At 41.8% G+C, this 14,797-nt stretch overlaps 1 protein-coding gene across 2 annotated transcripts in view; it reads right to left on the minus strand.

Moving 5' to 3' along the window:
• The window catches only part of PHTF2 (putative homeodomain transcription factor 2), a 108,668-nt gene that overhangs the window by 37,442 nt on the left and 56,429 nt on the right, over positions 1-14,797 (minus strand). Inside the window, exons 3-6 of one of the 2 annotated variants that reach the window (XM_044280139.1) lie at positions 8,562-8,618; positions 5,653-5,664; positions 3,261-3,330; positions 2,093-2,251 (exon numbers count right to left, since the gene is read on the minus strand). In XM_044280139.1, coding sequence (XP_044136074.1) covers positions 2,093-2,251; positions 3,261-3,330; positions 5,653-5,664; positions 8,562-8,618 — 298 coding nt within the window. The remainder of the gene's footprint in view (positions 1-2,092; positions 2,252-3,260; positions 3,331-5,652; positions 5,665-8,561; positions 8,619-14,797) is intronic. The other variant, XM_044280140.1, reaches the window with a different exon arrangement.

Below are 14,797 nucleotides of genomic sequence, written 5' to 3' on the forward strand. Positions count from 1 at the left end.
TAAAACCAACAACATGTTTACGGATAATCACAAGGGAGCGCTCTGAAAATAGCTGCGGCATGGTACCGTGGCAAATTGCAGACAAATTCCTTTACACTCAAATGAGTTACATTTGATTGCATTCAAATGCAGAAAATCTGGAAGGAGAAAAGCACCTGAACTTGGCTCAAGGCTGTGAGCAGAACTGTTTTTATCTGTGCCTTCTACAGAAGACCGCTTGCAATCTCAGCTATGAGTCACTGTCTGGCGCGCTGCTTGTGTTCTAAATACAAACCCGCTAGTCAAGCCAACATGACAAACATCAGGTCCTGATAAAGAAAGGCAAGAAATGGCTGCATTAGGCTTGTGTACAGCTGCGGAGAAGGGTCCGTGATGAGCCTCCATCGCAGGTCCTGTCACATTTAACAAAATAAAAAAACTGTGGTGCACGCAGTGCTTTTTTCCTTGTTAGAATAATGGACACCCAGGTGGAACCTAATGGACACTATGTCCGCCACTGATGGTGCCCATGCGTGACGGACCTGGCACTGCATTGTGGTTTCAGTATAAACAGAAACCAAGATGCGGATGTGAACACACAGGGGCACGTTTATTAATACCGGCGTTTTAGACGCCAGTTTTAATAAACCCCTAAGCTGGTGGTGGACATGCTGGAGTTATGAAGAGGCGCCGGCCTTTACATAACTTCGGTGGATCCTCCGTCACTTCTAAATGTAAGACAGATTCCTGTTTCAGGCGTAGAAAATGATAAATGAGACGTCTGAAAAATGCCTAATATAGGCGTATTTCAGCTTCATAAATGACCCCCAGAATTCCTAGAATTTTACACATATTTGAGATTTGTTTTCCATAAATACATTAGCGCTATTCGCTTTCTGTCAGGTATTTTTAAGGCAATTAAAGCTTAGTCTACACCCTAGGCTTGCAGTTAAAATCTGTCCCCATCAGCCTCCCTATCTATCTGCATATACACAAAGTGGTGGTTACCCTGATTAAAACGCTACTTTTCTTGGTTGATCTGAGGCTCTAAATTAAAGGTTTACTTTAGTTTTTAATATGCAAATTAGGCCTTTGATGCAATGAGGGAGTCATCATTGCTCTTGTTACACCCAAGCTTCGCTCATCTGTGGCCAGCACTTCTCTCGCTGATGTGCCACTGCCTTGCCCTGTCAATCAAAGCAGCGAGGGAGTGGAGGGCCACAGAAAGGACGGGAGATTGGGTGCCAGAACGGCAATAGTGACTCCCTCATTGCACCAAAGGCATATCTAATTTGCATATTAAGAAAAAGTATCATAACTCGGGAACGGAACCCTGGATCAAAAAAAGAGAGAAAAAAAATAATAACGCTTTAATAGGTTGAACCATAGCTATGTGTCTATAGAAACAGCTGGATAGGGAGGTCGCTGGTCACAGGTGTCCTTTAAAATAAACCTAAGGAACCCCATTATAAGCCAAAGGGATCCATCAGGATTAAAGGGGTTGTCTGACTGTTTACAGTTTTTTCTTTTCATTTCCTACATGCTGAGAGGGACCAGGAAGTAGAGACCAGCGGTGGGCCATGAAGCGTTGGAAGGTACACTGGTGGTGGACTAGCAAACTGAGTATGATTTCTTTTATCATTTCATACCATGTGGAGGTTATTTTGAATAATTTAAACAACCGGACAACCCCTTTAATTGGAGATCTGGTCAATAATGTGTTCTCCATTATAATTTGGAACTATCAACACAACTCAACATTTAGGTTTTATATACCCTATGCAGCATAGGGTTTATAAGTGGCAACAAATGACAGATCTGCTCGCCAGAACCTTCACAAGCCATCACAACCAGACAATTGGAATCAAAGGTGTCTGTCACTGTCTACATCATTTCTGCTTGACTACCAGGAAGGCTACTGGAAAGCTCTGAGAAAAGCACCTTAGTACACAATTACTGCATTTCCAATGAGATGTGGACATACAGTACCTAAGAGACAAGGACATGTTGAAGGTTTTACGTATTAAATAAACTAGGCCAAGAGAACAAGCCCTGAGCACAGAGCTGTAAATACAAAAATACATGCATCAATGCTTCTTGTGCATACACCTACCTTGAAGGAGATAAAGTAGAAACAGCCAAGAGAAAATGACCTTTGACGTTACTTGAAGCCACCATCGAAAGAAAAACGGAAAAAAAACTACACGAACTATTCCTTTTCTTGTAAGCGATGTCCATGGACTTTCCGGTTTTGCTTTTGCAAAAGCAGACCCTTGTGGGAAAGAACATTGGAATAATTATAAAAATAAAATGAAAAAAAAAAGCAGCACAGTTTAAGCTATATTTATTTAGGTCGACATTAAAATCAATTCAATTATTTTGGGATTAAAGAGAAGCAACCATATAATGATATCTAAAGGGGCTATCCCATGATTAAAGGGTTTCTGTCACCAGATTTTACCCTATTAAGCTAGCTGACATTACCGATGTGCTAATGTCAGCTAAACCTAACTCCCACTTGTATCTATGCCCCAATTCCGCCAGAAATCAAACTTTTATAATATGCTAATTAGCATCTAGGAGCGGGGGTAGGGGGGGGGGGGGGCTCTCCTAGAAGCTCCGTTCTCCCACCTCTGGACGCACCCCGCTGCACTTGATTGACAGGGCCAGGCAGCCTTGGTCTCCTCCTGTCAGCCATGTATCTGACAGCTGTGCCGTCCCGTTCAGTGTTTGGCACAGGCGCAGTGAGTAAAGGCCGAGTGTCCTTCACTCACTGCTCCGAATACTGAATGGGACGGCGCAGGCGCGAGATACATGGCAGACAGGTAAAGTATATAAAATAGGTAAAGTATTATATAGATCCTAATTCCATAGATCCACAAAAAGCCGGGCTTTGAATTACTCAGCCAGTTATGCAATTATAGGCTCACTCCAGCATCATCATAATGTAACCATAATATTAACCATTTAAAGGGAACCTTGCAGGAGTAATATAGAAATGCACCTGTCATTTGCGTTCATTTACACCAAATGATTCATCTAATTAATATACCCCTAGTCATCTCATAAAAGTATTGTGACGGAGGGCGCCATCACACCATCCTGAGCAACACTGCCGATATTCGTGCTGATGACTACCATTACTACGTCCTCTAAACAGTGCGTCATGTCACCTGGCAGGTGAACTTGTTTGACATTGTCCTTCCCATTGTGATCTTAGGGTAATTTAAGCTGTTAATAGTAACGCCATCCCATTGTAGAAATCCCTGTTAATACTACACCTCTCACGAGATCCACATCAATGAGGTCTGGCTTGACATGCCCAGTTTTCTTTGGCTTGTTTCTTAAACCCTGTGCAAACAGACAAAACAATGTCACCAACCAGCTTTTCCGACAAAATTTGCTAACGCAAACATTTGCATTTGTCGTAACAGTTCTAAGTCCTTATAAAACCGAGGTTGCTAGCCACTTTCTGATACCATGTGTGGTTTTGAGCCAAACGGAATAAAGAGGGGGAAAAAAAGCCTCTAACAGAAAGGGTAATATGGCTTTTAACCCAGTGTTAACTGCAAAAAATATATATGTTTATTACCCTGGTACAAAATTATATTAATAATATGGGATCACTGGTGCCCATAGTGTACAATAGTATGTACAGTACCCAACAGCTGGGAGCCACATGTAAGGGCCCAGGAGCGACCGGTCAAGAAACACTGTTTAACCAACGAAATGTAGAGTTCTTAGCCATACACTTCAGACATCTCCAAACCCCCCATTACAGAGTGAGGGCTTAGGGTACTTTCACACTAGCGTTAAAGTTTTCCGGTATTGAATTCAGTCCTAGGGGCTCAATACCAGGAAAAAAAAGCCTTAGTTTTGTCCTAATGCATTCTGAATGGAAAGCAATCCGTTCAGTATGCATCAGGATGTCTTGAGTTCAGTCACTCTTACGGTATTTGGCCGGAGAAAATATGCTTCAGTATTTTCTCCGGCCAAAATTTCCGGAACACTTGCTGGAATGCCGGCATTAATTTCTATTGAAATGTATTAATGCCGGATCCGGTACCGGATTTGTTTTTCCAGATGACACCAGAGAGCTGAATCCGGTATTTCAATGCATTTGTCAGATGGATACGCATCCGGATCCAGAAAAAATGCTATCTGTTTGCACATGGATTTCCGGATCTAGCAGGCAGTTCCGGCAACGGAACTGCATGCCGAAATCCAACAACGCTAGTGTGAAAGTAGCCTTATTCCATATAAAATGTTTGGCACAGATGTGTTTTCATCAAAATATATTGGCTGAGTCTCAGATTTTATCATATCAGAGTGAGGGCTTAGTTCATATACAATGTTTGCATCGGTTGTGTTAGTGCATTATTCTCTGTGATGTTTTCATTATAAATGTTGCTGTACATCCGCATATTTAGTTATCGTGTATTGTAGGTTGTTTTATGTTTTTCTGGGATATTTTCTAAATTAGTGTTCTTGAAGGAATGGCACCTTCAGGTGTAAATGTGCTCCTATTATCTGGGGAGTAGCATCCTTGTACACCTATTGCCTCGCCTATCCCACAGGCAACCTTGAATAGGTGGTACATATTGGTGTGCTTGCTCCTCCTATCACTCGTTGCTTGATGCCCAAAGAGGTAACTAGGAGAAACACAGTATATGTGCAGAGTGTGCTCTCCTGAATATAGATGCCCGTATGGCATAGGTAGGTCTAGAGTAGGACCTGCCTGACTGAGACCACCTTGGCGCTGGTAAGTGGGCACAGATGTGTTTTGATCAAAATATATAGGCTGAGAGTCTCAGATTGAGGGCTTAGTCCATATATAATGTTTGCATCTATTGTGTTTTATTGTGCATTATTTTCTGTGATTTTTTTCTTGACATATAAATGAATAAAATAAGCGATATCATTACAGTTTAAAAAAAAAAAAAGACAAATATGTATTACTACATATGAACAGTAAAAACAATGCTGTAATTCATACATTTGGAATGTATCTACTTGTGTGAGGGTATATGTACATACAAAATGCAACAGGAAATGTCAAATCCTTCTTAAATATCATGCATTGTAGAAAACACATGCTATGTACAAACATGTTAGCCTTCAAAGAGAAACTCATGATGGACATTCATGTGTAATATGCATGGTAACTACAGTTAGTAGGTCTTAAGCAACATAATTCTGTAACCGGTAAAGATCACTTAGATCAGAGGTGTCCAGTGTGTGAGCCAGGAGCCCAAATGGGAGGCCAGCACTGTAGACCGGGCATGAATGTAACAGATCATACTGGGCTGTGATGCTTTTGACGCAATGGACCTGTTCCAAATGGGAAATTCAGATCAATGGTGGCCTCAACATATGGAGTCCAGGCTGAGAAATAGGTTGGGTACCTCTAACCTAGACCTCCACGATGCTGCTAGATTAACAAGTGTTACTGTAGTCTAACATGCAATTAACCAAACACAGTGAGAATACGTAAACTCATTCCCAGGGATATTCACACATATTATCAGTACAAACTGCAGATCATGTTAGAGCATGGTAATACAATAACCGTCATCATAGTATCTGAGTAGTACTGCAATAGTGATATGAGGTACCAAATCATTGCCGGTTAGACACCACAAAATTCACACTATGCAGGTCTGTACTACTTACCAATCTAATGAACTGTATACAACCATAAAAAAAATACCATTAAAGAATAAATTATCTTCGGTTAGAAGCTTCACTGTAAATGCTGTGAACACTATACATGGTTAAACATACCCAAGGAACCTCGAGGGACAACCCGTATACAGCACATTTTGATGCGCCGTATGGACATTGTACAGATTGTGCTGATAAATTACATTATAAAACTATATGTCCGGCCACTAGCATACTAAATCTGTCCATATTTCTAGGCCGCCATCTCAATGACTTGCTATTCTCAGTACGTCTGCTGATGTAGTTGTTCTGGATGCTAAAAACCAACAATTGACAGATCAGCAGAACTGAGATGGTCTTCTGCTGGTGAAGTCAATCTGAACATGTCACTTGGTGCACACCTGTCGCGTGCCACGAATGACGTTCCAAGTATCGGCAATGACTACACCCAGTAATAAAAAATATACAGGGTAGGTCAACATTTGCACATATCTGTGCCTACAGAGGTGTGGACAGAAGCATAGTAGTCCGATTTGGCCTAAAATCTCTAGTGTAAGGCCAGCTATATTCTCCACAGATATCCATAAAACCCTAAAGGTGCATGTTTCATTCATAAGACAGGGCAAGTGGAAGGGATACAAACTGATTCCATCTTCCTAAGTGCCATGGACAGATCGGCCCGTAAGCTGAATTTGTGGAAGAATGGCACTAATTTGACCGGAACATTTCCTAAATGTTTGCAACAAACTCTACAAAGAGTTCACCATTTGATAGAGTGAAATTGCTTTACGGGAAAAATTAAATGATATGTTAGAACAAAATGTTTCCTACCAAAAAGGTAAAGTTAATTAAATGAAATCAGAGCAGAGAAAAAGTAGCTGTTTATCAGTCAGCTTCCATCTGTGCCTCCACTAAGGGATCATACAAGCAGTGAGTTACGTCACTAACTTAATAGAATATGAGTCAATGTAAAACAATGACAATAAAGTAATGGCTGCGGCATTATCCTCATTTAACCATCATGAGATGTAGAGACAAGATGATCCATGTCAGGTAGAATGTCCTTTGGTTTTACAAGTGCGATATATAGATGACTGAGCTTTCTATCCCTAAATCTCAACATACAACACGTATGATTAAGTAACAAATACTGCTTACATCACTAGACTAAAATCACAATTTACTCTAATAGCATATCACACTGGGCCCTCATTTAGAGGTCATAACCCCTGCTATCCATGAAAACAGCAATTTGGTCGTGGTTGAGATTTTCCATGAGGTACAAAATATCTTTAAAGGGTAACTGTCATATATTTTTTTTATTTGCTAGTTTATTAGAGCTAGGCATGTATACCTGAGTTAGTCTGTCAATGATTGCCAAATGATCTGTAATTACCTAATAACAGCTTTCATTAATGTCCCCTGTCCCTTTCCACTGGTCCCTTAAAATACCGTTGCTATGGATCATCTGTCTCCGGCTAGGAAGACGGAGGGGCGGTCCTTCACACTGCATGCGGCTTCAGAACGAGGGGGCGTGTCTCTCAGTAATCCAATCTGATTGGCTGGCAGGGAGCAAGTTTGTACATGTACTGAGGGAATGCAGTTTTGGCCTCAGAGAACTGGCAGAGGAGCCATCTTGAGAAGATCCTCATAATGTAGGATTCAAAACAGCCGTAATTAAGGGGAAAACTCTAGGAAAACAGTGGTAAGTGAAGAAACTAAAGATTGCTTTATGCATAATGCTGCTGCAGCAGTAACATATGCTAAAATTTATTTTTTTGATGAAAATATGACAGTTATCCTTTAAGAATTGTATAATTATACACAACTGGAAATCCTCTATCTTAGGTCTCATGCACATGGCCGCATTCAATTTTAGTTGGAAAAAAAAAAGTCATTTGAAAAAGGGATACTTTCCACGTGAATTGTGTTTTTGCCCCACTCCCCGCAATAGTAAGGGATATTCTCGTATGTGAAAATGGACAAGAATAGTGAAAAATCTCTAATCGGGCACACGGATCAGTGAAAAAAAAAGTGCTACCTTGATGGGCAAATTCTTCCTTCCCATTTTGACTCCTATTAGGGTCTCATGCACACGACTGTATTTTGTATGACATCCGAGTGCTGTCCACATCCATATGTCTATTCTGATCTGAGGCAATGGGGGTGATGAGGCATAAGGGCAGATAATAGGGGCTGATGAGAGGCATAAAGACTGATAATGGGGGCTGATGAGAGGCATAAGGCTGATATGGGGGTGATGAGAGGTATAGGGGCTTATATGTGGGCTGATGAGGCATAAGGCCGATATGGGGGTGATGAGAGGCATAGGGGCTTATATGGGGGCTGATGAGAGGCATAAGGGCTGAATATGTCTATTCTAATCTGAGGCAATAGGGGGTGATGAGGCATAAGGGCAGATAATAGGGGCTGATGGAAGGCATAAAGACTGATAATGGGGGCTGATGAGAGGCATAAGGGCTGATAATGGGGGCTAATGAGAGGCATAAAGGCTGATAATGGAGGCTAAAGAGAGGCATAAGGGTTGATGAGAGGCATGGGGCTCTTATCTGAGGTCTGATTGGGGGTTATTTACATTGGGGTCTGAGCTGAGGTCTGATTGGGGTCTGATCTGAGGTATTATTGGGGTCTTATAAACATTGGGTGTCCGATTGGTGGTCTAACCTGATAACCTGAGGTGTAATGAAAAATATTTTTTTTCTTATTTTCCTCCTCTAAAACCTAGGTGTCTTATGGGCCGTTGTGTCTTATAGGGCGAAAAATACGGTATTATGCACAATAATTGCGCATGGTGTGAGCATTATTTGATGTGCAGAGCTAGAAAAGAACCCCCTACTAACCCTGGCAACACCAGCTTCCCAAAACCTTTCTAGAGGATAACTATAGGTGGCATTTACCTTGATTTCTCTTTGTTCCACAGATTTCTCCCATATTTGCTGGTCATAAGCTCCAATCTAAAAAGAATAATAATTGTTAAATCTCTCTTTTGGAGTTACAGTAACAGTGAAAATATGAAAATTAAACAGTTTTAATGCATATTGTATAAAGGGAGTATTAAAATAAAGGGACTTCAATGAAACATATATAGCAGATATAATGAAGGTTAATTTTACAGCAGCACAAGTCACATCCATAAACCATAGCCGCTAAATACAACCCCTGCAGCTGAGAGCTGCCACTAAATTGTCATTACCTACATAAAACCACACGCTCTACTAACAAAAGTTGGTTTGGATGCCAACAGGCATGCTTTCTAAAATGAAAACTTTATTCCGAACAGTTCACATTTTCACAGGAGGAAAGGTATCATTACAGTATGTACCACTGTTCTAGACAGCTGCTAACACGACTTTATGAGGAAATAGAACATTGCACAACACAAAAAAATAGCAATAACCTTTAAACAAGCCAGAGGCGACATTTCAAGTTTAATCTTACAAAAGATCTGGTTCTATTTTAGCTTTATAGACACAAGCCTTTCAACGTTACTGTGACGAATACCACCTCAAGTGCCCCAACTGACGCCGGACGTAAACTACGTCGAGCTCACGAGATACGCTATGGTCACTGGTTACCAAGGCGTGACGTTACACCCTCCTGGAGGAGCGGGTAAGGTCAGTTTTGGTACAGTTTTCACAGACTCCTCTCCAAACGGGCACAGAGAGGCAACAAGCTAAGGCTACTTTCACACTAGCGGCACGGACCTCCGGCAGGCTGTTCCGTCGGGTGAACAGCCTGTCGGATCCGTCCTGCTGCTTGTGACCGTGTGCCCCCAGACTGCCGCTCAGTCCATAGTCGATGGGGACGGAGCGGCAGTCCGCAGGGCACACAGTCACTAGCGGCAGGATGGATCCAGCAGGCTGTTCACACGACGGAACACTAGCCTGTCCGTGCCGCTAGTGTGAAAATAGCCTGAGAGAGCCTTTTCACTGCCCCAGTGAAACAGCGCGTTCTCAGCCCAGAAAAACTGTCACCAGTTCGTTGTTTGATATAAGCCCGGTCCGTTAAAGGGATTATATAGGGTAAGAAACCAACCCGCGGTAGCGTATTACTAGGCCGAAGCATGGATGTGGGGATTCGTGATCGAGATACAAGACAGCACAAGATTAAATTATATATTTAATCGCCTTAAGGGCTCACTAGAAATTACACTATACACACTAAGAAAATATACAGTGGTCTGAGGTTACAAATACAGGAAATAGGGTACAACAGGGTTAAGCAGAACAATAAGTCAGTTTACTAGATATATGAGTCCTTTGGGTTGTGATGAGATCTTAGCTGTATTCACGTCGGGGGCAGTGATGTCAGCCGGTTGCAGGTCCCTCTAAACATATGACACGATGTGACCCCCTTTCAGAGAAAAGACATGCCGGCTTGCTGGCACAAGCCTTTTAAACTGTAGCCGGCCCCTCCTCTTCCCGCCTCTGGGAAGGGTCCCCCCCCTCCCTGCTGATCCTGTCAGCTCAATGATCCACAAAACTCTTTAGGGTTCATAGCTCCAGACCAGAAGATCACAGGGAGATGGTTCTGGGACCAAAAGACCCGCCTGGGTTCCGGCTACAATTACACTACGTGCAGAATAGGCAAATGAGTATTTTGACCACATCATCCTCTTTATGCATGTTGTCTTACTCCAAGCTGTATAGGCTCGAAAGCCTACTACCAATTAAGCATATTAGGTGATGTGCATCTCTGTAATGAGAAGGGGTGTGGTCTAATGATATCAACACCCTATATCAGGTGCGCATAATTATTAGGCAACTTCCTTTCCTTTGGCAAAATGGGTCAAAAGAAGGACTTGACAGGCTCAGAAAAGTCAAAAATAGTGAGATATCTTGCAGAGGGATGCAGCACTCTTAAAATTGCAAAGCTTCTGAAGCGTGATCATCGAACAATCAAGCGTTTCATTCAAAATAGTCAACAGGGTCGCAAGAAGCGTGTGGAAAAACCAAGGCGCAAAATAACTGCCCATGAACTGAGAAAAGTCAAGCGTGCAGCTGCCAAGATGCCACTTGCCACCAGTTTGGCCATATTTCAGAGCTGCAACATCACTGGAGTGCCCAAAAGCACAAGGTGTGCAATACTCAGAGACATGGCCAAGGTAAGAAAGGCTGAAAGACGACCACCACTGAACAAGACACACAAGCTGAAACGTCAAGACTGGGCCAAGAAATATCTCAAGACTGATTTTTCTAAGGTTTTATGGACTGATGAAATGAGAGTGAGTCTTGATGGGCCAGATGGCTGGATTGGTAAAGGGCAGAGAGCTCCAGTCCGACTCAGACGCCAGCAAGGTGGAGGTGGAGTACTGGTTTGGGCTGGTATCATCAAAGATGAGCTTGTGGGGCCTTTTTGGGTTGAGGATGGAGTCAAGCTCAACTCCCAGTCCTACTGCCAGTTTCTGGAAGACACCTTCTTCAAGCAGTGGTACAGGAAGAAGTCTGCAAGGTAAGAAAAACATGATTTTCATGCAGAACAATGCTCCATCACACGCGTCCAAGTACTCCACAACGTGGCTGGCAAGAAAGGGTATAAAAGAAGAAAATCTAATGACATGGCCTCCTTGTTCACCTGATCTGAACACCATTGAGAACCTGTGGTCCATCATCAAATGTGAGATTTACAAGGAGGGAAAACAGTACACCTCTCTGAACAGTGTCTGGGAGGCTGTGGTTGCTGCTGCACGCAATGTTGATGGTGAACAGATCAAAACACTGACAGAATCCATGGATGGCAGGCTTTTGAGTGTCCTTGCAAAGAAAGGTGGCTATATTGGTCACTGATTTGTTTTTGTTTTGTTTTTCAATGTCAGAAATGTATATTTGTGAATGTTGAGATGTTATATTGGTTTCACTGGTAAAATAAATAATTGAAATGGGTATATATTTGTTTTTTGTTAAGTTGCCTAATAATTATGTACAGTAATAGTCACCTGCACACACAGATATCCCCCTAAAATAGCTAAAACTAAAAACAAACTAGAAACTACTTCCAAAAATATTCAGCTTTGATATTAATGAGTTTTTTGGGTTCATTGAGAACATGGTTGTTGTTCAATAATAAAATTAATCCTCAAAAATACAACTTGCCTAATAATTCTGCACTCCCTGTAGAGTCCAAGCATGGTACCGTTATTGGGTTTCTGTGGGGATATATGTATATCTCCCTTCCCTGGCACCCGACCTCCAACCTTTGACCATGGGCATGTTCGTCTTTGCCCCAGGATCGCATAAATATATTTGACTTATGTCTGGGATGAACGGGCGATTGATGATTCCTTATAAACCGCCGATTTCATGATGTCTGGGGGGAAGTTAAAGATCTGGGCAAGGGCTGAGACCCCCTACAGAGAGGTTTTCCTGTAGGATTAGCCGGCCTCCGTCCTGGCTGGTTGAGGTGTGAATTCGTATGCATGTGGCCTCCTTGAAGCCAGAACCCTTGTGGAGTTCGCTACCTCTGCTATCTGACAAGCCGATGGTTGGAGTGAGAACTTATTTTGCAGGTACACTGACAAAGGTGAATCAGATGAATATCATGGCTGCCATTAAATAATGATCCATATTCCTCACAGTTACCAACTGTTTTATACAGGACGTGTTCCATCTTTTTTGCGGGGCTGCGGAAAGGAAGTACGGATGCAGACAACACATGGTCCCATTGAAATGAAATGGTCTGCATCTGACCTGCAAAAAATGCAGATAGGATGCAGAGCAAAAAAAAATTGCTGTGTGAATGAGGACTTAGGCTACATTCATACAACAGTTAAAAAAAAAAAATAAATACCCAGGAAAAAGTTTTTCATGAACATTTTTCAACCATTTCTGGCCATTAAAAAACGGATGAACTCAATTGGATATTTTTTTTTTAAATCCTAAGGCTATTCATTTTCATCATTAGTGGCCCACGGTTTAATTACCGCCCCCCTTAGTGCCCCTTGCCTGTATCACTAATGCCCCCATTCGTGTCCCAGTATTACTGATGCCCCCATTAGGGCCATCCAGTGTTATTAATGTTCCCATTAATGTCCCCTTGAATTATTAATGCCCCTATTTGTGGGTCCCAGTATAAAGAATGCCCCCATTCTGCTTGTGTAAACAGCAATTAAAAACGGTCCATTGATTTCAATAGGGTCCACCTGAATGTGAAAATGGGTATAAACAGCACGTCCTCTTTTTCGCCAGCTGCTATTTACTGGCCGGTAAAAAAACGGCCTGGTTCTAAAAATGGCCTTGCGATGGCCGTTACGTAAACGTGAATCACACGGCTATTTGTGTGAATGCAGCCTTATGCTGACAGCTAGATAAAGTTAGTTTCACATCTGCAGCACTGCGACAAAATAACGCTGCATGCGGTGGTATTTGTACTGCAGAAATCTGACCGTAAATGGGATCTGTTGGGCACTACTGGCACAGAACAGAACACAGGAGGGCATATGTGAACATGATCTCAAGTGTATGACTAGCTTTAGAAAGGAAAGATATCACAAAGAAAGTATCTCGTTCAGGGAAGAAAAAAAACACAGCTGAAGTATATAGCCATAAAGTACACAGCGAACAGGAAGATCTTGTCCGCATGTTTCACGTCTTCAGAAGAGATAAAATAAGTAAAAAATATATCCTGTTGCAACCTAATATCACAGTAATATAAAATGCCATTGGTAGAAATGTTGCGGCCAGATGGCCTTGCGTCCTCTTACGACAAGAGGTAGTATCAAGGTGTAGACAAATGTCGGGGCCGATTTAGACTCTGTTCCTACTGGTGTCTTGACTTTTGTTTCTACAGGATCCATGAAAGATATCATACATCCATTTATTAGATTTTTTTGTCTTTTCCTTTTTAAGAGGATCTGTCATGTTCTCACAGATATTAGGATCTATTCAAGGAGAAATCAATATTCAAGACTATTTATTTCCCTTTCATAGGCTTCAAGCCTCAATGAAACACCGAACTATCAAAAAGCAAACATGAACTTCAAGCTAAGAGGTCGGATGTCAATGAAGTTAGATGCCTAAAACCTTGAGTACACCAGTGGAAACAATCAATAATTTACGAGGCATTTGTCTGTCATTCTAATTTTGCAATCCAACACCATTAACGTCCTGGCAGTTTAAGCACATACAATTTATTGATTGGTTTCTCCGAGTTGTATGGCAGACTGATAAGATCAGTGATATAGTATATGAGGTCTTATGATCGTCTACAAAGCATTATTTCATTTACACTGTAACTCTCTGCCTTTAGCATGTATAAAAAGAGAACAAACAGATCTGGTTAGCACATACAGGTAAGCCATCACTATAAAAAAAAAATGGGGACACAAGCGATTCACACTTTCAAATTTTTTAACTGCTGGGCATCTGTGAATTTCAGTACTACCCCCATTGAAGAACACTGAACCTACAAATGAATTATAAAACAAGGAATATCAGGAACATGCCAAAATCCTACACACTAATTAGTTGGTTACACAGCACAAATTGCTGCCCAATAACCTTCCCGATATTAGCCCAGTGTAAAGAGATCTAAACAAACAGTCCTGCAGTAACCCACACAGAGGACACAGGGTTAAAGGGGTTGGCCCATATTACACACTGCCGACATATGAATGGGATATGCCATCAATGTCTGATTCCTTCTGGGACCCGCTCCTATTTCTAGAAGAGAGCCCACAAAATGAAGGAAAGCGGTCCGAGCAAGTGTGGCCGTCCTCCAATCATTTCTAAGGGAGTGCTGAAAAGGTCCCAGATGTGGTACCCACCCTTATCAGACATTGGTGACATATCCTAGCGATGGCCAGTGATTGGCCAGCAGTGGTGTCATGACTGAAGACTGCACATCACTGTGCTGTATGGTGTCAAATAGAAAGGTGGCTAGAGCCACAAATTATTCGCCACTAGAGTTGTTGCGATACCAAAATTTTTGATTCGATTTCCATACCATAAAAAAGTATTGCAATACTCGATACCACGTGAAAAAAATAAAACCTAAAAAAAAGCCACGTGGATTCTGCATTTTAAAAAAATGGCGAATTGCGCAGTTTTTATTTCTGTTCCTGTGTTCACTGCAAAGATTTTTTTTATATTTGGATAGTTTGGACTTTTCGGACATGGCGATATGAGAATATATATAT

Source organism: Bufo gargarizans, chromosome 2, assembly GCF_014858855.1.
Source record: "Bufo gargarizans isolate SCDJY-AF-19 chromosome 2, ASM1485885v1, whole genome shotgun sequence".
NCBI classification, from domain to species: domain Eukaryota; kingdom Metazoa; phylum Chordata; class Amphibia; order Anura; family Bufonidae; genus Bufo; species Bufo gargarizans.